We start from the raw sequence: 24337 nt of genomic DNA, 5'->3' as shown, positions 1-24337 counted from the left end.
GAGGAGAGCAGGGTGCTGGTGTGGTCCAAGGGGGAGAGCACTGGACAAATGACCTGAGTTCAAATCCCTGTACAGTCATCATAGATTCACTAGGTCCCATTGGGTAAGTCACCAGAGAAGAATAGCAAACATATCCTATATCGCAAAGAAAAAGTGGCAGGTGGCCCAGTCCCTATCCACTGGAAGTCCTCCCCCCACACACTTAGGATCACTCTTGCCTTTAGGATGCCATATAGGACCCCCCATGGGCTATTTGGAGGAGATTCCCTAATCATAGTTTTCAGGGCAAACTGTGACCCATCTATGCATCTCATCAGTCTATCTAAAAAGGAATGGGTTTTGAGTTCCCCTGACCTTCTGTGCAGCCCCTGAACCCTGAAACACTCTTTAGGTTTTTACATGATTCCCTGAAACAAACTCTATGTTCATTGGGCCCCGGAAACCCTGAAGCCACATGGAGGATTGGGGAACACACAAAACATTTTATTTTATTTTATTTTATCAAGGATGATGGCATGGGACCATAGAGATGGCAACCAAAAACAATCTCTTCCATCACTGGGCATGTAAACTGAAAGTTAGTTTTGGGGGGGGGGACTCAAAACCTGTTTCATATGATTGGGGGTGATAGGATAGTCATGTAGAGGGGTTTCAAGCCATCCTGAAAACCATATTCCTGCTCATCAAGCCCTTAAACCAATATAGGGTTCTGGAGTCACATGATTGCATCACATGATATGAACACATGGAGGGGTCATAACATATGTTGAAAGTTGTTTAGGGTAGTACCTCAAAGTAGCCTATGGGGGGAATCTTCCATGGCATCCTTAAAGCAAAAGCAATCCTAAGAGGGGGTGGGACTTACAGTGAAAGGGAAGTGGGGCAGCTGTCACCTTTGGTCTGTGATATGAGATATGCACCTCACACATACCTTTTTCACTCATGGACTATAGCATCAAGTAGCGACTTGCAGGTTTGAATATGGTATCACCACAATTAAAATTTCATAATGCAGTTTTCCCCCCATGGAAACAGTTCTGTGTTCACATGAGTCAGCTAATTGAGTAATGAGACATACATTGAAGCATATGTGTGCATTAACCATCTTCTCAGTTTCCTATATGTAAAATGAGAATCAGAGTTAGGATAGGTGTTGAATGGGGCCTTGAAGGTCCTGTAGCCAACCCCTGTGGGCAGGGCAGGATATATTATTCATCAGCTGCTCTTGTTGGGTTGTTCTAAGGATAAACAATATAAATTCTGTAATGCATTTTGCCCACTAGAAATATAATCAGAAACATACATAAGACTAGGATCCCAGCACTGGCGCATAACTAAGCCTCCACATTTGTTCCGGCATCCTATCTAAACCTCATTGCTGGTGCACTGACAACCTTTGATACTATTGTGCACAAAGGCAGAAACGGAGCTTCTTGCTTTTTCCCCTTCCCTTGCACAGACTCCTGTGTTGTGAGACAGGATGAGTTAGGCAAGAAATAGCCATGTAGTGCCCAGTTGTCTGTCCAACACTCCTTATAAAAGGTGTGGGACCCAGATGCTCCAATTACCACTTCTGCCCCCGCAGCTAAAGCCAGCTGATCTTTTCTAGCTCCCCAGAGCTCCTGCCCAGTTAAATCTAGGCTGAATGGAAACAGTTTATATCAGAGCCAGCTGAAAATGAGGACACTTAGACTAGGTGTTCTCAGGACAGATCTTGGAAGGACTGGAATCACCACAAAGCAGTGTCACCCACTGCTAGCTCAGACAGCTGCTTCAGAAGGATATCATGGTCAATGGTATCGAAAGCCGCAGAGAGGTTGAGGAGACTTTACAGGGACACATTTCCCCTGTCTCTCTCTCCCAAGAGGGGTCATCATACAGGGTAACCAAAGCAGTTTCTGTGCCAAAACTGAGCCTAAACTCTACTTGAAATGGATCTAGAAAACCAGTTTCCTCCTAGAGCGCCTGGAGCGCAGGGGAGTAGGAATGGGGGGCAGATCACCCTGGGTGCCCTCACTGAGGGGGGTGACATTCAGTGTGCCGCCTGCCTGCCCGTGACTCCCAAGCCTACCCCATCTGTCAGGGTAAGGGGGGGAGCTGCGCCACTTTGCCGGTGGCATTCCCCCCTCCCCTTTTGTTTTGACAGCTTGGGGGAGGCTTGGGAGTCGTGGGTGGGTGATGCGCCGAATGTCCACCATGGGCAGCTCACTCTGCCCCTGGTTGCAGGGCGCGCATGCTGCTCCAGGCACACAAGCAGCTATCCTGCACCTGGGAGGGCACCCTCCGTGCCACGCCCCCCTCAGGAGCACGCCTGCCCTGGGCAGAGAGGGCATATGCTCCGCCACTGTTGGAGCATACTGGTTCTCTTTTCACAGTGATGGGTAAAGGTAAAGGTAAAGGGACCCCTGACCATGAGGGCCAGTCGTGCCCAACTCTGGGGTTGCGGCGCTCATTTTGCTTTATTGGCCAAAGGAGCCGGCGTACAGCTTCCGGGTCATGTGGCCAGCATGACTAAGCCGCTTCTGGCGAACCAGAGCAGTGTACGGAAACGCCGTTTACCTTCGCACCGGAGCGGTACCTATTTATCTACTTGCACTTTGATGTGCTTTTGAACTGCTAGGTGGGCAGGAGCAGGGACCGAGCAACGGGAGCTCACCCCATCACGGGGATTCGAACCGCCAACCTTCTGATCGGCAAGCCCTAGGCTCTGTGGTTTAACCCACAGTGCCACCCGCGTCCCACAGTGATGGGTAGAAGATGTCAAACATGTGGATGCCAAATGCATATACTTAGATGAATGCAAAAAAGAGGGGGAAATGAAGAAGAGAAGTGCATAAGAATGTGGGAAGTGAAGGGGAAAGGCTGTATTAAAGAGGAAGAGGAAGTTAGATGGAGAAGGGAATTTCAGACAAATGTTTCAGTCATGTCTTGCGATCCAGTCACAATAGTTTCCCCTGGGTGGAAATGAGATAGCAAAGGGCAGGATTCAACTAACTAGTCTTCCTGGTGGATGCTTGTGAAAGGACTTCCTTTAAGACAATGGGGTTTTCTCCCTCTTCTCCCCTGTTCCGCCCTGAAATTGACCCAGGGAAACCACAGAACGGCAAGCAGGGAGAAGAAGGGAGAACTGAAAAGTTTGCACTGACAGAACAATTGCCATAGCGCTACAATGAACTCCTCCCAATGTCACCATGGGTGGGTTCTGCCACCTGATATCTAAATGGGGGCTAGTGGGCGGAGGGGGGTCTTCAGCTGAGGAAACTGGAGCACAGATTGCTATTCAGACATGGAGCTCACTGAATGGCCTTGGGAAAGACATTTTCTCTCCCCCTGGCCCAAATCCTTAAGCACTTGGTTGAGCTATGGAATTTGCCACCACAGCATACAGCAATGGCTGCCAACATGGACAGCTTTACAAACAGATAAGACACCTTCACGGAGGATAAGGCTATCAAGAACTACTAGTGTCTAGGGACATCATGATGTCTAGGGACTACCTCCAGCTTCAGAAGCACGTTGCCTCCCGTTGCCAGTTGTTGGAGATCACATGCAGGAGAGTGCCATTGCCCTCATGTCCTGCCTGTGAGCTTCTCATGGGCATCTAGTTGGCTACTGTAGGGAGCAGGAGGATGGACAAGATGGGCCTTCTGTCTGATCCAGCACCGCTCTCCTTAGGTTCTTACTGTTAAACGGGATAATCCCACGTTAAAAGAGGCTAATTCCATGAAGACTGCCCCAAGCTCCTTGGAAGAAGGGCAAACAAAGCCTGGTCAGTTTTCAGCACCGGTTAAAAACTCTTTTATTTGCCCAGGCCTTTGGTTAAATTTGCTAATTTGTTCCTTGGTGGAGACTCACTGGATCAGCCTGACTTGCACCGGTGCTCTTTTAACATTCTTTTGGTTTATGTTATTTATGTTTGGATCCTGTATATTGCATCCTATCCAGGAATTGTTTTAATGAAGAGTGGAAAACTTTTAACTTAATAGAAACAAACAAAACACGTGAACTGGCTTAGAACTGACCCTTCATAGGCTTCTGGGGGAACATGCTTCCTTATTTGGAGAAGTGGGCAGCTGGGACTTTAAACCAGTTGCATCCCACAGCCGTCCTAGTATTGCTGTCACTGGCAAGCAGCCTTCTGGCAGTGAAGTTGTCCCGGAAAAGTGACAGGGTGCCCTTTCATAGTGATGTTTCCAGGCAGGATGCTCGGCGGAGACAGAAGTGCCTCGCTTCCTGGCCTTCAGGCCTGTGCACAATGAGCACTGGGAAAAACCGAGCATCATGGTAGGTGGGTGGGTTTTCGTTGAGGGCCAGTTGACTCGAGTGGGAGCAGCACGGGTCGTCCTGGCCACCCCGGTCAGCGATGCTGCTGCTGCGGCTCCTCCAGAGGCCTGTCCTGTGAGAGCCATGGATCCGGCACAGGGAGAAGCGGCTGGTGTTGAGGGAGAGCTGCGAATTCCCGCTGCAGCTGTGGAAGGCATGTCGGGAGAAGATGGAGGAGGTGCTGGAGGCGTGGTGGCAGCGCTCGCAGCCCCGCGTGATCTCGCTGTACCTGCACATGGAGTAGCTGTTGCAGACGGGAGAGCTGGTCAGCTCCATGAGCATCGCCTCTGAGTAGCTGGGGATCAGCTGGCGATTGGTGCAGATGTGCCACTCGAGCTCTGTGCTGTCCTGAGTGCTGACCCTGGGGATGCGATATCTGTACAAGGGCTCCTCCGCCCCGGTGGGCACTCTGTACTCCACTCCAAGGAGCTTCTCCACGTGGTAGTGCACATAGGCAGTTCGATACTCTATGAAAACTCTCAGCGGCCACGAGACCATCATCAAAGCAGCCACCCAGAACGTATAGTGTGACACGTACCATGGAAGGTGATCAGGGTCACCGTAGGCCATCATGAGCTCTTTGAAGTCTATGTTCCTGAGCTTCATGCCTTCCCTGACCTCCATGTAGTCATCTAGCCCTTCGATCTCTGTGAAGAAATGAGCCCTCTGTGTCAGGTAAGAGTTCTCAGACTCTGTGTTGGCGAAGCTAAAACATTTGGTGAATTTCAGTCGGGTGGCTGAGAAACATTCCAGGCCCATGAGCTCTTTGGAGATGTCCTTGAACCCACAGTGGGAATAGTCAAACTCAGCTTCAGCCACATGGGTGTTGACTCTTTCATGGTAGACTTGGGTGGTTGTATAAGCATCCCCATTGCGGTACCGAGTCACTTGCCTGGTTCGCCGGACAAAGTGGTAGCTTATGGCCTTCCACCATATGCATGGCGTGGCTTGCTTCATCCTGGCAATTCGGTCATAGACACTTTCCACGTCAGCCTTGTACTGGAGTTCACTTTTGGCGCGGCAGTGCCAGCACTCCACCAAGTAGACTACGTAGAGCATGGCTAGGAACGCTAATGGAATGTAGACATAGCCTTCAGAGCAAGGGCTGTCGTGGTAGATCATGGACTTGCCTTTGAAAGAGCTGTCAAAACTAAGCTTAGTGACTTGTGTGAGTTGGCACCAAGCTACAGCTCCCAGGCAGCCATACATGAGAATGGAGAGAAGGAGGCATTTCCAGTGGGACTCTCTGCACATGGAAGAGCTCAAAGACTGCTTGACTGGTTGTTGCTAAGAATCAGGCAGCAAAATAGGAGATGGGGATGGGGAAAGGAAGAGGGGAGAGAAAGAGAGGATTTATTGTGAGATCATTTTAAGTAATTTAATATTTTTTACGGTCAGAGACCAGCTTATAAAACACACTTGGGGGTACAATCCCAGAAGGAAAACAAACATTTAAAACAATGTACAACAATAATATTAAAATTTATAAATGCAATAAGCGTATAGACACTTGAAACTTTAAGATAAGCTACCACAGAGAAAGAACCCAGAGTCACCCATGGAACCGAGTTTGGGAATTTTCTTAACGAACTACTTTGGGTCGGGGGATGGTCTGCACCTACAGATCTGTACACAGAATCTGGCAATCATTCAGGTTGTCTTATGATCTTTGTCTAACAGGAAAAAGTCAAATATTTGCTTTTCTGGGAGGTCAGCAAGCCTCACCAGCAGGGGATCAATGGTCTCACTACGTGCCTCTTCATAAAAGGGACATCTAAAGAACAAGTGCTCTGGGCTTCCTATATCCCCCAATGAACAGGCGCAAAGTCTCGGAGCATATGGGACTTCCAGAACCGGCGAGGACAGAGCCAAGCTTCTGGCGAGTGTAAAAGCCCTTCTTGCATTTTCGGATACGAGAAAGAAGAGAGATGCTGCCACTGCGGCTATATGTCTCTCGATTTCTCTAATTTTATAGTTGGGGCACTTTGAGCAGTCCTGTTGTCTCTCGGTGTCTATAATTCTTTGCCTGACCGTAGCTTTTGCCTGGCCCAACCCCAGACTTAGAAGGCCTTGAGGAGCTAAACCCAGTTTCTGAAGGGTGTTCAGGACTGCTATTTTAAGTATTAGATGCAATCTTTTAAATTTCCTTTTTTTAAAAATTGGATCTGGTGTGCTGGGGGAACAGCTCTTTAACCCTCTTTAATTGAGCAAACCTAAATTTCTTCAGTGTGCACTTGAATCCTTCACACAAAATGCTGACTATTTGCAAACACTTGCTGGATGCAAGGCTTGACCCTTGCTGAGTGGATTTCTGCCTCTTGGACCAGCTCCTGGTCATTAGGCTTGTGTGATACACCCACACACCAAAGAATAAAATGCTTCCCAATCCTAGTCCCATTCACCCCAATTTGACAAATTTATTCCTAGCTACCTTTATTGTACGTATTGCTGCTTTTCACAGAAACGAAATGAAATCGAATATAGTAAAAACGAAAAAACCCACCCCTGCCTAGCATCAGAATGTGCAGCTGAAGAGATGTTTGCATAACGGTTGCTACATACTGTTATCTATTTGCAACAAATGAATCGACCACTCCCGAACCTTACAAAAAGCTTTCCAAGAGCAACTCATTTGAAGTTAATAAATATGCTAATGGGAACATGCTAATCACTTGCACTTGCATCAGTCACCGTTTGTTTACTGCTTATGGTGTGAAAACTTCTGATGCAGGACTTGTTTCAGGTGAATTATATAAATTGCTCTTGTAGTTATTATATTTACAAACCTTTCAGAGGCTGCAGATTTAGAACTGGAATTTCTAGTACCTTTGCCACATGCATATTACCACACAGGCAAATGAGCAGAAAATCTGGTATGAATGATTTATTTCGTTTTTCAAAATATATTCAGCCCAGCTGCATTGCTGCTCATTCTAAGATACACCTGTTAAGGCTTAAAATGTTCATTCATTTGCAGCTTATTAAGCATTGGCCACCTCGTGAGAAGTGAAGACTCCCTGGAAAAGACCCTGATGTTCGGAAAGATTGAGGGCACAAGGAGAAGGGGACGACAGAGGACAAGATGGTTGGACAGTGTTCTTGAAGCTACCAGCCTGAGTTTGACCAAACTGCGGGAGGCAGTGGAAGACAGGAGTGCCTGGCGTGCTCTGGTCCATGGGGTCATGAAGAGTTGGACACAACTAAACGACTAAACAACAACAACAAAGCGTTGGAATCCTAAATTAATTGCATGACCCTGGCCACCAGTCATTTTATAGGGTTTCAAAAGTTCTGTCAATGACTGAAGCCTAGAATCTAGTTCACAACACCTGTTATTAGCACTTGTACACACTCTTTGCAGCCATAAATGAGGTGCTGAAGAGTAAATACCAGCAGATTTAATAACCTTTGATACTTCTAGATCAGGGATAACTGGCTTCTAGCCAGTCAGTAGCGCAGTTTTGCCAGATCTTCATGGGATCTCTATTGTATTGTGCATGAGAGGATGAATCCTTTTATTGAAATTAGCTGAGCTTGTCTGGTTTCATAGACTGTTCAGATGCAGAACACTTTGTACTCCTGTGATGGAGTGAAAGCTTGTCAGTTTGGCTGGCACTAAACCTCATTCAGCTTCAGCATAACCAGTAAGATTGAGAAGAGATCTTGAGACACGGGAAAGCTAAGGGACAGGGAAGTCAGGGGCAAAGAGGCTGAAGGATTCCCAGTCCTGATAGCCCTGAATGTTGAAGACAGTTGCAGACTTTATCTAGCCTGCTTAAAGCTGAGTGTGTGGTTCCCAGGATGGATGAGAAAGGCATTCTTGATCTTTCTCTAGTGATATAACGTGACAGTCTGGAAGGACTGTGATTTTCAAGCATATTTTATGATTACAGCATCCACCCATTTCTCAGAGATTCCATTAAAACCAGACAAAATTGTAGTTACTTTTGATCTCATGACTTTGATTGCTACATACTGTTCCAAGCTAACCTAACATCATTCCAATTTACCTGATACTCTTCTCCCCCCACAAGATATCAGTGCCTGAGAGCAGTGCTTTCACATGCATAGATTCGTATTAAGCTCTGCAAGAACTTTGAAGGCTGCTTACTGAAATCAGATCTATGCATCATGTAGAATAAGGCAGTGAAATTCTGGACTCTCCTAGTTTAAAGTCTCAGCAAGTAGAGTCTTTTGGTTTGGAGATTTGGGGTTCTTTGGAGTGCATACTGGGTGAATTCCACTCTTCAGCATCCTACACCAGACACCCAGTATGGTACCCTACAGATGTTGTTGGATTCCAGCATCTATCAGCCTGAGCCAGTGTGACAGTGATCAGGGATGATGGGAGTTGTAGTTCAGAAACAGCAAACCAGCACCATCTTGGCTCTTCCTGCCCTACAGTATAACCCTCCAGATCAGCAACTGGCCCCCTTCCTCAGCCTCATCAGGAGTTTGTCTCAATCATTCTAATTAAGCCATCTAGGATCTGCCTCTGGTGCATCATCTTCTCAGGGTCCATAAATACCTGGTTGGGAGGCTTGGGAGTGGCCCAGCACACCTAAGAAACCAAGCTGTGAGCCTCTGCCATAAGCAAAATAAAACAGCTTTAGGGAGGATTTTCCCACAGCACCTGGACAAATGTTGTGTTTATTGCTTGTTACTGGGTGTGCCAACAAGTTGTTCTTTGCTGCTGGACAAGTTTTCAGAGATCATTAGGCAATCTTTTCTTCTGTAAGCTGAACAGGGATGTTCCTTGCCTTTGATCTAAAATGAAAAGAAGGAGCCTGCACACACTCAATGCCTTTGCAGTTTTATAAATGGAAAGGCATTTGTTTATTCCTGCCCAAAGACTGTACCTATCTCATTCCCACCACTTTCCTTGCAAAAATCATCCTCTCTCTCTCTTTCTCTCTCTCTCGTTTTGCCTTTTTAGCTCTTGAAAGACATCTGCTTCCATTTCATTAAATTGAGGTACCAGAGAGACTAGAAAAGGAAGGCTGTACATGGCAGGCTGGCGTTCTAGGAAACCAGGGCAGTGTAGGGAACCTGGTTGTGAACCAGGAAGCCTTGGATTCAATGCTGTGTTCAGCCATTAAGCAAACTTTGTGGGTCTTCTTGAGCATGTCACCATCTCTCAACCTATCAAATGAGGTTGTTGTGAAGGTAAAACAGGAATGCTTAATGTAAAAGGTAAAGGTAAAGGGGCCCCTGACCATTAGGTCCAGTCATGACCGACTCTGGGGTTGCGGCACTCATCTCGCTTTACTGGCCAAGGGAGCCGGCGTACAGCTTCCGGGTCATGTGGCCAGTATGACTAAGCCGCTTCTGGCAAACCAGAGCAGCGCACGGAAACACTGTTTACCTTCCTGCCGGAGCGGTACCTATTTATCTACTTGCACTTTTGATGTGCTTTAGAACTGCTAGGTTGGCAGAAGCAGGGACCGAGTAACGGGAGCTCACCCCGTCGCGGGGATTCGAACCGCCAACTTTCTGATCGGCAAGTCCTAGGCTCTGTGGTTTAACCCACAGCGCCACCCGTACAGGGCTCTAAACTCCTCAGAGAAGGGGTGAGCAAGTGGCCCTTCAGACGTTACTGCGCCCCAGCTCCCATCAACCCTAGCCAGCACGGCTAATGGGCACAGCTGATGGGAGCTGTAGTCCAATGCATGTCAAGGGTCATGGGTTCACCCCTGCCTTAGAGGAGAGTTGGGGTAAATATGTGATAGATAAAAACTCTCTTTGTGATGCCCAGACTCTGTGAATGGGCACAGCTCTACCAACTGACTCAATCTGAACACCCTCATTTTTGGTCGCTGCACAAAACTGCAACATCAGAACTTTGATGCACACTTGCAATTCGTCCAGGTTTTCTGGAAAGGAAATTGGAGACAGGAGAAAAGGTGCTCAACTTTAAAAAAAAAAAAAACTGGCTGCAATCCCTTCGCAGAATTCGCTGACTGAAATGAATGCTAAAGCTAGTAGGATTTTGAGAGCCTCAAAGTACATCCCTATATGCTTCACCCATTAGAAAGAAATCCTGCTTGCCACTGAATGTAGACGCAACAGAGACCTGCAGCCAACAATGCCGGCTCAAGTGCACCTAACTCTTTATTAAATCGTTGCCCGTGTCAGTCCTTACCTAGGCTGTGTACACATTAGTGGCTTAAAACACAGCTATCATTCTTTTCTTAATTTGATTTGAAGCTGCTTGGGGGGAAAGTGCATCAAAATGCAATATTTCATAAGAAACAACAGGATAGATGTGGATTGTGGTTTTTTTGTGTACGTATATCCCTTCCCAAACCAGGAATGGGAGTGCACTGGATACAGAGTAAATACAGTCGTATACCGTACATAGACTTGGAAGTAAGTTCAGTTGTGCTTATTCCCAAGTAAATGGCTACAAATGTTTGAAGTCTTACCCAGCACTCATAGCATGTCCTAAGAAAAGCCACTGCCTCTCAACTTCCTTCCGCAAAATCAAAGTAAGAATACCGACCTATCATAAACACTGTTAATATGGATTATAGGGAGAGGCTATGTAGTGCTTTAGAAGATGGCTGCATTTGTATGGAGCCTTATTAATAGGTAGCTTCCTTGGGTAATGAAAGGATAGCCACTAATTTTCGGTCCTGCTCCCAAAGATTTTGCATATTCTGACTAATGGGCCATCAGAAGGCAAACACTTCATAGCAAACAGATATAAAGAAATGATAATAACACTAGAGAGGAGTATGAACTAAGTGGATCAATCTTCAAGCACTACAATCAGGGATATGGTGTGTGTGTGTGAGAGAGAGTGAATCAGTCTTTGTTCAGAAATATAAACCTAGAATGAGGCAGCTATAAAAATGCAATCAAGATTTTGCTATTAATAGTAGAGTGATGCTAAAAGAAAGCTGCCTCCTTGCATTTCTTCTGTAACAAATGGACCAGCTACCGCCTCTTGTCCTGGCTGTTTTGCCACAGGGAAGCAATGATTGCCATCCAGCTCCAAACACACACACACACACACACACATACGGGAACACCATTTCAGGCATCAAATGCAGGTGGGCAAAGAGATGTTAGTAAGGAGGGAGAGAGAGAGACTCAGATAAGGATCAATGGCCAGTGCTTGAATACACTTAAGACTAAATTGAAAAACAGCAGTGTGCTTTAAGTTGGGATCTATTTTCTGTTTCAAGCTCCACAGTAACTACAGCTCTATCACCAATACAAAACAAACAGCCACTTCTTCATATCTTTCACTGCATGGGCAGCCAACGTGGTGCCTTTGAAATGTTGTTGGACTACGTCTTCCACCATCCCTGTCCAGTGGGCATGCCGGCTGGGGCTGATGGGAACTGGAGTCCAATGACATCTGGAGGGCCATAGTTTTTCCCCATCTCTGCCCTAAATGGGTTCCTGTGTCCTGTAGTGAGTGTTACATTTATCAGATGCAATAGAGTATAGAAAAGTAATGTTTCCTTCTGAGAACAGGAGGTGCCATAAGATATTTACACATATTCAGTGAATGAAAGGATGTTGTCAACAAAACCTTGTTGTATTCATAATACTGAAATGTTTTCTATGTGTTGTTATATTTGCTATTTTGTTGTTGCTTTATTGTGTTATTATGAAATTGTTGTTGTAATGGTTGATTTGTTGTTTTCTTTGTTGTAAGCTGCTTTGAGCATGATTCTTTTTGTGAAAATGTGGCATGAAAATTGTGGGATAAGCAATCTCATATAACCAACATGCTTAAGTCTAATTAATGCATGAAGGAGTTAATACCATAGAATAAACTGTACTGCCAGGCTTAGTTATGTCACTTCCCTTACAGTTTTACTACCTGTGCAACTTTTCTGACTGATGTATAGAAAGGCACATGAACCAGACCTTTGAAGAGTTTATAAGTAAACCAATGTTAAACTTACCAAACGTGGTCCTTTCCTATGCTGAGGGAAGAGGGAAATTTTTGGAACACACTTGGAAGGGTACGTTTTAAATGTCTAGCAGCCTATATTTCCATACTTTGCTTTGCTGGGGTTCTCTCAACAAAGAGTACTTGCCCCAAACTTGGATCTTGACATCTAGAAATTATTCTTTCTAAATGTATATGTTGTGATCCAACATGAATAAACTAATGAATGAATGAATGAATAATGGAGAGTAACCAAGGTAATGGGGAACGTATGGGGGAAATGGGTCTTGTTCTTGAAATTGACCTTATATTTGGATTTTCCAGTATTACTTATTTATGATGCATATTTATAGCCCACCTTTTATCAGAGGATAACTCTGAGTGGAGGCCAGGAGTGAGGAGGACAGTTGAAGGAAAACCTTTTAGGCATTCAATCTAAAAAATAATTAAACTGAAACACTAACAGTACTAAAACAGCAATCAGATCCCCAGGAAACTGACTAATCCTTGTGAGCAGATTTCTCTATTTTGGCAGGCAAGAACAATACAAGCACAATACAGAGGCAGGTGTTTGGGTAGTATAGCTTTTTTTGTTCGCTGCTAATATCAAGATTCATAATTAAGTGTGGAAGAGACAAGCTTTCAAATTGGCAGTCAGTATTTTTAGACATTGGAGACCAAGCAAACATTTCTGTGCTTTTTAAATTATAGGAAGTACGCTTACATCATGTCTCCATATTGGCAACAGGAGGCAGGCCGAGCTAATTTAAAACTTCCATTTTTATATTTGCAGTATCATGAGTATGATCTTGCCCAACAGAATAGATTTCACTAATACACATCCTTGGCTCCTTGAAGCTCCCTCTCTTTCATTTAAAAAGATTAACTAATTTGATTCTGCAGCTCCCATGTTTATATTGAAATGTAAGTGGCAAGTTAAAAGCAGCCCTGGACTACAGCCATTTAATACTGCAGGGATAAGTGAGCAAAATAAATAACATGATCCAAAGAGCTGCGGGCTGAGCTGCTGTTTATGCTCAGGAGTTCCACCCCTTTCCATTAGTCCTCCTCCTTCTGTAGCCTGACATTCCTCCTAACAATTCCAGAAAGCCAGGAGTCTTCCAATGTCGACTCCAATGACACCCAAGGAGACAGTGTCAAAATGGGTCCAAAATGGATGGGCATACAGGATCCACTGGGAAATAACCTGTTTGAATATTGGGGCTCATTTAAATTGTCATGGCCCCACTCAGTAAGCCAGACATGTACCTCGTTGAGGAGGAAAGTGTGTGCAATGGAGGCTCTGGTATCACGAAGGAACATGGAATTGTAGAGTTGGAAGGGTTATCTAGTCCAACCCCCTGCAATGCAGGAATCTCAACTAAAGCATTCTTGACAGGTGGCCATCCAATCTCTGCTTAAAAACCTCCAAGGGAAGGAGAGTCCACCACCTCCCAAGGGAGTCCATTTCACTGCCAAACAGCTCTTACTGCCAGAAAGTTCTTGCTGATGTTTAGTCCGAATCTCCTTTCTTGTCACTTTGAGTCACTGGGTTGCGTCCTATCCTCTGGAGCAACAGAAAACAAGCTCGCTCCATGTCTTCCATGTGACAGACCTTTGGATATTTGAAGATGGATATCTGAAACCCAGGGGGGCAACTAGCAGTGTTCTTCCAGATCATCTCAGGTGCAGCCCCACCTGCCAGAGATGCTGACGGGCCTTCCAAAGAAGCCATGAGGAGCACAAGAGTGCAGGCTCCCAGGGCAAGTATGGTCGCTTCAGAGAGGCCCTCCCCTTCCTGGGAAAGGCAGAGCTTAGTTGGGTCTGCACAAGAATGGAAGAGCTTAATCTGTCTATCTTTGGGGCAAGTTGCCAGCATTACAGCTGACATTACAGCCCATGCCCAAGGAAACATGCTTCTTTAACAGATGGATTGAAGCCATCCTTTTAGCAGGATCTGTGTCGCAAAAACTTTGCCTTACACTGTGGGCTACTGACCATACCGGGAACTGGACAACTAGACTTAATCCAGAGATTCAGTCACTAGCACTTACAGCTAGTGCTGAAAGGAATGTTTCACTTTCAAAATTTTGTGAATTCCCCAACCCAAAGAGGGCAAACCGAAATGTGATAGGAAGGGGCAGCCTTATGTTTTCCCCAGTGTAAAATGGAAGGCTTGTGGTGATCACATTTCAAAACTGAAATTAGAACAGGTGCGTCTGTTTGCATTTGCAAAGTCAGATTTAGTTTTTAAAGTTTATTTTAGTGCTTCTCATGATAACATGTAGTATTCACATATCACTTTTAGCTTTTTTTTTTTAACGGCCACATACAATGTCTCAAAATCAACAAAAGTCTTGTGGCACTGTAAAGACCAAGGCATGATCTTTCATAGAATAGAGTTCACTGCATCAAATCCAGGGGAAATGATCCTCACATGTCAGTTTAAACAAGAATCCTGGGGCATGTTGCTCAATTTGCACAGGGGTATAAAGCAGAGACAATGAAAATATTGGAGTGAAAATGACAACAGAATGCAAAAGTATAGTCTGTGTCAATTCGGTTAGAGCTCAAATATATGCAAAACGGCGATTCACTTCCGTAATTAGTGATTTCTCACCAGTGCCAAGATGATTGTCTTAAGTGACAATACAGCTAGAACTTAAATATATGCAAAAATGAGCACAGTGACCCTTCCACAGCAGCAGTGATTGGTGATAACAGCACTTCTGGGTAAATTTATTGTTTTTGCTTGAACAGACTAACATGGCAACCCCTTTGGAGACTGATATTGCCTCAATATTCCTTACAACAACTCTCTGAAATAAGCGAATATCATTACCATCTCTTTATTACAAATGGGAGGCTGCTACTGAAAGATAACAGCTTACTTAAGGCAATCCAGAAGCTCATAGCTTAAGTGAGATTTGAGCTAAGCATTTCCTAACTCTGTTAATCTTTGCACTACACTAGCTCTCCAAAGTTTCATAAATTACAGCCACTAGTTTAACAGAAGGGACGCGGGTGGCGCTGTGGGTAAAACCTCAGCGCCTAGGACTTGCCGATCGCATGGTCGGCAGTTCGAATCCCCACGGCGGGGTGCGCCCCCGCCGTTCGGTCCCAGCGCCTGCCAACCTAGCAGTTCGAAAGCACCCCCGGGTGCAAGTAGATAAATAGGGACCGCTTACCAGCGGGAAGGTAAACGGCGTTCTGTGTGCTGCGCTGGCTCGCCAGATGCAGCTTGTCACGCTGGCCACGTGACCCGGAAGTGTCTGCGGACAGCGCTGGCTCCCGGCCTATAGAGTGAGATGAGCGCACAACCCTAGAGTCTGTCAAGACTGGCCCGTACGGGCAGGGGTACCTTTACCTTTTTTAGTTTAACAGAAGTAGGTTCTGGAAGGGACATAAAAGGCATGTGTGAATTTATGTCCTAAGGATTTCCCCTTTATTTGGGATTGCCCAGGGTTATTAAAAAGCTTTGGCCTAGATCTACATGAACGTAGACTTGCTATTTGGATACTATTCTTTAGGAGGGAATGACCACTGTGTAAAATGACAATGATTTCATGGAAGAAATAATACTTCAAAATATTCCTATGGTGATATTGATCAGATGTTATTAGCTCACACAGATTTAAGAGGTGGTGAAACTGATGGCTGCTGCTCTGAGCAAGGTGCCAATGTGATAGCCCCATGAGTCTCTTCCAATGCTCATCATGTCTTAAGGCCACAAGGCCAGGTCTGAGTGTGAGAAATGCAGCTGCTCAAGTTATGTCAGTTGCGACAGATCTGCCATTTAGCAGTAGCATGGCAAATGATGCCTGTCCATACGTCCATATTCCAGAAATTTCCACTGAACTCATTGAATAAGACTGACGTGTTATGTTTTAATAATATATTTTTGGATATTATGAAACATAAAGCTGACATGCTCATTTGAGAAACTTTGCCCTTCCATTTGTCACAAAAGTCATGCTTCATAGGAATATCATAACATATTAATGATATATTTACTTTGAGCCCTACCTAGCCAAAGTTATTCACACCAAAGTCCCATTGATTTCAATTGTAATAGCTGGTCATGGATGGCACTATCTCTAGTTCAAATCAAATTTCACAGGGATAGCCATGCTAGTCGGTTGCAGTGAAAACAAGCAAGAGCCTTGTGTCACCTTAAAAACTAACCCATTTATTGTGGCACAAAGTTTCATGAGAGATGCACAGTGAAGTGGGTTATGTCATAACTGAATCAATGGAGCAACAAAGTGCTTAACTTTTGCCCCAGATATTACTTTATTTTCTTATGCTGATCTTTTAATTATGTTGCTGCAGGCTAGTTTGTTTTTAATTGTAAAATCGAGTGGGTTTTTGTGTGCGTAAAAGGTTAAAATAGTAAGATATTTCTGCAATGGTGTAAAATCAGAAACGGTTCTTTATATATTGCCTAATATTAACATTTAAAAAAATATATTATAATATAAAACAACCAAAGCACCAAACATACAACCATTGCTGATTGTTTAGACTTTGTTGACATGGTTGACACTCTACAGAAAGACACACACACATACAAACACACAAATCTTTGCAGACTGCTTTATGACCCTGATGGAGAAAAGTGATTTGTTGAGGTCAATCCACCAGACTGCAGCAGTGTATTTTGGAAACTCAGCTATATCACTCCCACCCAGACAGCAGCAGAACCCTTGTTTTGACTTTCTTATAAGAGAAAAGCAGAGGTTTGTGTGTCGAATGAAAGAAGCCCCTTATTTACTAGGATGTGCCTTTGATGTTTGTGCAGGACATTCGATGGTGCGGGATGATTTCATACAAGGAAGGAGGGAGAGAAACCCAAGCTTCAGTCTTCTGAGCTCCTTAAACCTGAATTATGGTGGAGCATATTCAGGGTTTACTCCAATTCCAGAACCTCGGAGAGCTCCCTGCCCTTGTATACCCGTCGCTTGATCGCTTTTGACTTGCTGGAACCTTCATTCCAGCTGGCTGCTTACTGCCCCAGCTGAGCATCCGCAAAAAAGAAGTCTACACCACAACTTATCTGCCTCTCTTTCTCTCCCGCTCTCCAAACCTCCTAAATTTCAAGGGGGTGGGTAGAGGTGGAATACGAAAACGGTTCTTGTCATTTAGTGGTGCGGCTTTTCTTGACCCGGTTCTTTTTGCGGCAATTTTGCTTGAGTTTCACCAACCCGGAATCTGAAAGCAGCCTGGTCCCGGGCTTTGACCCAGGACTCATCCCTCCGATACCACACTGGAGTTGAGTGAGTCTTCAAAATGCACAGCTCCACTCTCGCCCTCCAACTTGTGTGTGTTTGTGTCCCCGCATGCATACGACACTGCATGTCTGCTTGTACACAGATACTCAATCACACGACTCCCCCCTTCAAAATTACACACACACACACACCAACAACCAACAACCACAACCCAGGCTCCCCTTTGTCCTTGTCCTCCCCTTTGTCCTCACCTCCTCGCCAGCCGCTGTAGCTGCAGCTCCTGCTTCTTCTGGAGTATTTGCGCTTGTTCCAGCGGCTGGCTCTGGCTCCCCCTCCGAAGACATGCTTTGCCATTACAGATCTCGCTGCTCTACTCGCGCGTCTCGATAGAAGCCAACAGGACCGGAAAGTTCCTCCTCCCCGGGAGCCAGCGAGCAGGCTGGCGGGCCGGGCCGGAGTGCAGGTGCGGGCCGGGTGGCCCCTACCGGACCTTGCCCCAGGACTGCCGCAGGTCGCTGTCCATGGTGCTGAACGATCGCCTGGGCTTACCCGCTGCCAGCCAGCCTCCCAGAGCGGGAACCAATCCGGGCATGGAAAGAGAGGCACCGGCGCGTTGCGTGGTCCCCTTCCAGGGCAGCCTCGGCGCTTCGGGCTCGGGGGCTCCCGCTGCCGTGACCATCGGCTGTCTGGCAGGTCGGCAAACAACACTGCGGCTGCTCGTTAACTTTGAGGCGGGCAGCGGTGGGGAGGGGGGGGGTTGTGAAGACGCGGAAGGCGCCTCTGGCGAGAGGCTGGCGAGGATGCCTGGCCCAGGGAGACGGGTCCCCCCCCCTCGCCGGGGACGGTGCAGCCTCAACCTTTGCGGTCCCCAACTCTGCAGTGGAGCCACTGGTCTGCCAACTTCGGGCTTCCCTTTGCCTATGGGTTTCTCTCTTTATCTCTCTCTCTCTCCCACTTGGCATTCCCGAGGCTGGCCGTAGGAAAGCAAGATCTCCCCGAGAGCGATTCTCCTGCAGATCTCCGGGGAGCTGACGGCATCTGCCCGGTGCCCAGCTGGCAGCAGGGTGGCACGGAAACCTGACTCCTCTTCTCTAGCCAGCTAGCGAGCGGATACCTCAGCCAGAGCCATCCCAGAAGCCGAAGACACCATTCAGATCCCCACTGTCAGGACTAGAAGCCACAAGAGGCCTCTCCTGCTCTTTGCCGCCTCTGCCGAGAGCCAAGTCGGAGGTGCTTTTGCCTCGCGGGAAGTTATGTGTGATCCCCATTCAACACTTTGGGATCTCGGGCATCATCTAAGAGTAGAACTCTCCCATAACTGGGTCTGCCTTCTGCTCCGGTAACTTGTGGCTAGTTCCCTTCTGATCCCACTGGTCCTATGATCCTGCAGCAGGGATGTTGTCCTTGATCTCCTAATAGTAGCAATGTGATCCTGGATCTTTCTGTCTCTCTTTGGGTGGGTGCGGTGGTTTTAATTTTGACATTGTTTACTTACAGCAGTGGTTTTCAACCAGTATGCCATGGCACCCTGGGGTGCCTTGAATGATGGAGGACTCCCAAGGAGAGGGAAAACACAGAGGGAACGCCCCACAAGGCAGGGTGTTTGAAAAAAGGCGAGAGGCTGCCAGCTCTGCAGCCAAGGGGTGACATAACTGGGCTCCTGAGCCCCACAGGGGTGCTGCAGAAAGAATGTCATTGGTCAAGAAAGCTGTGGACTACAAAAGGTTGGAAACCTCTTACTTACAGTGTTGTATTGAGGGTGGCATTTAACTAACTTCTGCTCAGAGTAGACCCATTGAAAATAATGAGCATGACTAAGTTACATCCATCCGTTTCAGTGGATCTACACTGCGGAGCACTTAGCTGAATACCCCTCCTGAGGTGATGTTGTGGTTAGGGAGCTGGACTAGCCACCTGGGAGACCAGGGTTCAAATCCCCATTCATCCATGAAGCTCACTGGGTGACCTTGGGCCAGTCACTAGGTCTCAGCCTAACCTACCTCACAGAGTTGTTGTGAGGATAGAACAGGGAGGAGAAGAAGCACCTTGAGCTCCTTGGAGGAAAAGGTGGGATTTAAATGGAATATTCAAAAAAAAGTGGTATAAAATATTTAATTAAATACATAAACTGTGCTGCTGCCATCCCCTCACCCCAAGGTGTCCCGCTTCTGTTATTTAGCAAAGGGGCTAGGACACCAAAGCCAAACAAAACAGCCCCCTCCCCAATTTCTGTTTCTGTCTGCCTGTACTCCAGGAACGCTTGTACCATTTGTTAGTCTTTAAAATGCCACAAGACTTTTCCTTGTTTTAGCTGCAAGCGACAAAAGCCACATTCACACCATACATTTAAAGAGCTATGATTCCACTTTAAACAATCCTGGCTTTCCCCAAAGAATCCTGGGAGCTGTAGTTTGTTAAGGGTGCTGAGAATTGTTAGGAGACCCCTATTCTCCTGACAGAGATACAATTCCTAGAGTTCCCTGTAAAGAGGGATTGACTGTTAAACCATTCTGGGAATTGCTGCTTCTTGCCCCCTCCCCTACTGTTCCCCCTTCCTTCTGCCACTGCTATGGCTCAGCTCTTGCCAAACTCGGCTGGAGCCAGGGCACTCCTCAAAGTGCTGCACCCTTGGGAAGGTGAGCAGCAATGCCACATGCCAGAATGCCTTCCTCTTGGCAGCAGAAGTGGTGGGGTAGGTGCTTCGCCCTCTGGAAGCTGAAAAGAATAGCACTGAGTGGCCAGTGGCATACTTTGGTTTGATTCTTTCCAAATGGTCATTGGGATCCACTTCAGCTTCTGAATGGTCATATAAATGCATCCTCCTTGCATGCGCTCTCCCTCTGCTTCCCTTCTTCTAAATATCACTGGGCACGTATTCCCTTTTAGGTGTTCCATTGCATTTCCAATCACCAACTTCCACCACTACTTTTTCTGCTTTGGTGAGCAGGGCAATTGCCCCCATTTGCTGCCTGCATTCTCAGCTCAGAGTGCTTATTCTTTCTCTCTTTCTTCTGCTGACCAGGAATATCTGCGGTGCCACCACACTGCTGCCTGTTTGTTTCATGTCTCATTACTGTTGCAGCCTCTGATGACCCTTCTCATCCAAGCTGTTTCTCCTGGGTGTCCTGAGCAGGCTTTCCTTTTCATTTTGGGAATGGATATTCATATGCCACTAGCACTTTCAAAAGCTCAGCCCTTTCCTGCAGAACCCCCAACCTTCAGTATGGGGATTTAAATACAGGAGTCCTTGTCCTTCCCTTCCCTTTCTGCAACACAAAAATAAAAAGTGCCCATCAGAAACCTGTGGCCCTCCAGATGTTGTTGGACTCCAGCACCCATCAGCCCAAGCAGGCATGGTTGATGGCAGTTGTAGTCCAGCAAAAAATTGAGGGCCCCAAATCCCCCCCCCCATTCCTGTGTTAGGGACTCACAGGCCAGGGCATAAACTACACCACTGACTCAGGGGGGTGATCTATGCAGCTTCAGCACCATAGGGAGCAGACAAAGAGCTGGAAAAGGTTTAGCATTTGGGGGGGGGCAGTGATGGCTGGTGTTCATTGGGATTAGCAGGGTGGAAGGCAGGGAGGCTGGGCATAGGTGGGGCCAGAGCCAATGAGAGGCAGAGCCATCTCCTGACTGGTTGCAAGTAAGAAGGCAGGCAGGTGGGGGCTGGTTGAGAGCAGGCTGAGATAATGGGGCAGTGTCCCTTTTGAGTTTTGACCCACCGGGAAACCAGGAAGGAGCAGTGGAGAATCCAGACAGATTCAGGAACAGGGATGCACCACAGCTGACCATCCTGCAAACTGTTCCTTCTTGCTTCTTTTTACAGCAGGACAGAGTCTCAGGGCAATGAGACCACAGAAAACAGATTAACTGAAGGTGTAATTTACTAAAAGCCAATTAAGGTGTGCCAAATTAGGACTGAGGAGTGATCCTCCAGACGCTGCTTCAACCCACAGCTGTGCCCTGTCACACATCTATTGCTGTCAGGTCCCTCCAGCCAAATTAAGAGCACAGCACCATTCAGCAATCTGGGTGCAGCATCATTGGCCTCTAGTGTGCATTGCCACAGGTAAACACATACACAACATCCTCTGCCTTGGGGCTCTTTGTAAAGGAAAGTAAAGTCCAGCCAAATTACTTAGTTTCTCTGAGCACAACTGTACTGATTTTCAGCATTTGGGGACTGTGTCCTCCCCTCATCAGTTTGAGTGTTCATTATATCACAGCAGCTCAGCCAAGGTGAGGGCATCACAACATGCTCAAAGTTTCATACTTTTCCTCTTGTGGCTACTTCTCGTATAACTTTTTAAAGACAACATGGGTTCACTTTCCTTTGTCAAACACCATGCCTGAGGATTGGTTCAAATGCAATATGAGGACATTCAGTGACACATTCATCTGTAATTATTTCTGTCTCACCAGGTAGAAACAGAAATGTAGAAGCCAGCTTCTGTAAGAAACATTTTGTAATGAATAAAAATAATGGCACAGGCTCTCACACATGTGCACACACAAACACATACACCTTACTTGGAGATTGACATATGCTTTATGTTCAATGTTCAGATAGATATCTTTCTACAGAGACTTTCTAAATGCAAAAACCACTATGATAAAATAAACACTACCTCTTTAGTAAGTTGCTGGCACCTGTTTGTCTCGAGAGAGAAGGGAGTTTGACTCTGAGGATGAAGTCAAACCCCTGTGCTAGCAGCACTAAAGTGACCTCCCCAGGGTGCAAATACACCCTGGGCAGTGTGTATAGAGGTCTTGGGCTGCCTAGATGACAAGATCCCTCTCTTAGCCTCACTGATGTGATCCAAAGGAAAGCAGAGAAATAAGATTAGCACCAGCTTGGCGGCACCTAGAAGGAGGTGTACAAGGCACCATCCACTCTGGATTTGTGTAGGGTCCGATGCCATTTTGTATCTATGGTTGCAGAGATGGCCTATATTTTACAATTAAGGCGGACTTCAGAAAGCTGTCCTAAAACTAGTGAACCAAACAGAGTTTTCAAAATCCACATTAAGAAGTTAATTCTGGGATTCCATCAATGCTTAGGATCAGTGTCATTGGCATTAGCTGCCTAGGAGAGCTATCTTTCCTCATAAGCCTTTCTTCCTAGTCTAACACACATTAATTATGTATTTCATGCTAAATGTGTGATAAGTGCTTTGTGTGCAGGCATATCACACTCAGCTGCCCCCTGCTAATTTTACCTCTTAATAGCTGAACATCAGAGCGGGGCAGTTTTTCACACGAATAGAAAATGAGGATCTGGAATTAATTTTACTGAGCAGAAGCTGGTTCTGACCGTTATCTGCTGTAGCTATTTTAAGGCTACAGCTGACAACTTTAAGAGGGGAAAATCTTTAAAATGGTGATTACAACACCATTTTGAAAGAGCTTCCCTACATTTTCCACTATAGCTCATGGGGAGATGATCAAAGGGTTGGGTGACATCCCAATCTAGGATTTAGCATACAGTCCCAAACTGCTTTAATCTTGCCTTTTGCCAGTCATGTGCATTCAAAGGAGGAGCTATGGAAACAGTTCCTAAGGACATGAGAAGGACCTACTGGATCCAGCCCAGCATCGTCTTCTGACAGTGGTAGGACCCAAGCACAAGAGCAACCGATATTCAGGAGGGACGACTGCCTCTGACTTATAGCAGCTCTCAAACTCAGCAAGTTCGGCCTTGTGTATTTTTCTGTGGCAGGACACTTGAAAGGTTGGGAGAGGGAAAAGTGAAGCACCAGGAAGCACTGAGACCTTTAAAAAGTGACCCCCTTCTGCTGGTAGAATAGATTGATACAGGAAATAACATGCTAAAACTATTGCAATGTACCACCATGCAGGCAGTAGTTCCACTATGGAAGGCAGGTAAGGACACCTTGATGTCAGGACTATCTCTGCAGGGCCACCAGGAAATTAGCAGTAAAAATATGTTAGTATGACCTTTAAACTCCTTAAACTTTTCTGTCAATGTGATTTTTTTTACACAGGGACCCAACCCCTGGAGAGGGATACATGGTAGACTCAGAAGAATGAGAAAAATGTTGGATGAAAGAGGAAGACCAGAGGGCAAAAATATGGGAGAAATTGCCTGACAAGCTCACCTCTGCGAACAACAAAAGGATTAATGCGGAAGATAATCAGAAATGGTATCTTGTCCCCAAAGAAGTCATCCCACATTCACAAAAAAACATGCAGGCATCCCGTTGGCTGGGATGCAGTGATGGGGGTAGTTATAAGCTTATGTGGTGGACACGTGCAAAGGTGTCAACATTCTGGGATCTGGTATTTGATGAAATAAGCAAAATTACTCATCAATCTATTAAAAACACTCCAGAACAGGCTCCACAGATGGATAAAATCCTGATACCTGTTGGTAGCAGCATAAATAACCATTGTCACCTTTTGGAAAGCTAATAAAGGGGCCAGCGTGGCACAAAAGGGTATGGCAAATAGTCTTAACTGAAAAACATATGCAAAAATTAAGACTAGCTAGAGGGGGAAAACACAAATATAGGTTTGCTGCAGATTGGTGGAATGTTACTACCTTTACAAACAACTCAGAAAATAACAGAAAGGTTGCTAAGGTGTACTCTAACTTGTGGATATCATGACAGATTGATATTTATATCTCAATGCTTTTATTCTTCACTGTCTTTAAACTTGATTCATGTAGGGTCTGGGTGTCTCATACGGGCTTTGTTGTCTGAGATTCTGGTTATGTATCTGCTTTGTATTTCTCTGGATATTTGGAAACAAGCAATAGCAATTAATTGAAAAGAAAAGTATACGTCGATACACTGGCACAGTGCTGTTCTGCACAAGTGTAAGGATAACATTCTGCAGTCTCCTGCCA

General features: G+C 46.0%; 1 protein-coding gene across 1 annotated transcript; it reads right to left on the bottom strand.

Annotated features, from left to right (window-relative positions):
• Positions 1-3279: 3279 nt before the first annotated feature.
• Positions 3280-19005, bottom strand: LOC308474820 (transmembrane protein 151B-like). Its single transcript, XM_081001324.1, has 2 exons — positions 17715-19005; positions 3280-5610 (listed from the first exon to the last, which is right to left on the bottom strand). Exons 1-2 carry the CDS (start codon positions 17805-17807, stop codon positions 4180-4182), a joined length of 1524 nt encoding a protein of 507 aa, XP_080857450.1. The 5' UTR covers positions 17808-19005; the 3' UTR covers positions 3280-4179.
• Positions 19006-24337: the final 5332 nt, after the last annotated feature.

Source organism: Podarcis pityusensis, assembly GCF_964106645.2.
Source record: "Podarcis pityusensis genome assembly, chromosome: 1".
Lineage (NCBI taxonomy): Eukaryota > Metazoa > Chordata > Lepidosauria > Squamata > Lacertidae > Podarcis > Podarcis pityusensis.
This window is presented reverse-complemented; position numbering and strand designations above follow the sequence as displayed.

Bases quoted from the DNA above. Each gene is read 5' to 3' on its own strand.
- LOC308474820 (XM_081001324.1), bottom strand. From the start codon at position 17,807: ATGTCTTCGGAGGGGGAGCCAGAGCCAGCCGCTGGAACAAGCGCAAAT. The intron at 5,611-17,714 runs GTGAGGACAAAG...CCTGATTCTTAG, and splicing joins CTACAGCGGCTGGCGAGGAG to CAACAACCAGTCAAGCAGTC.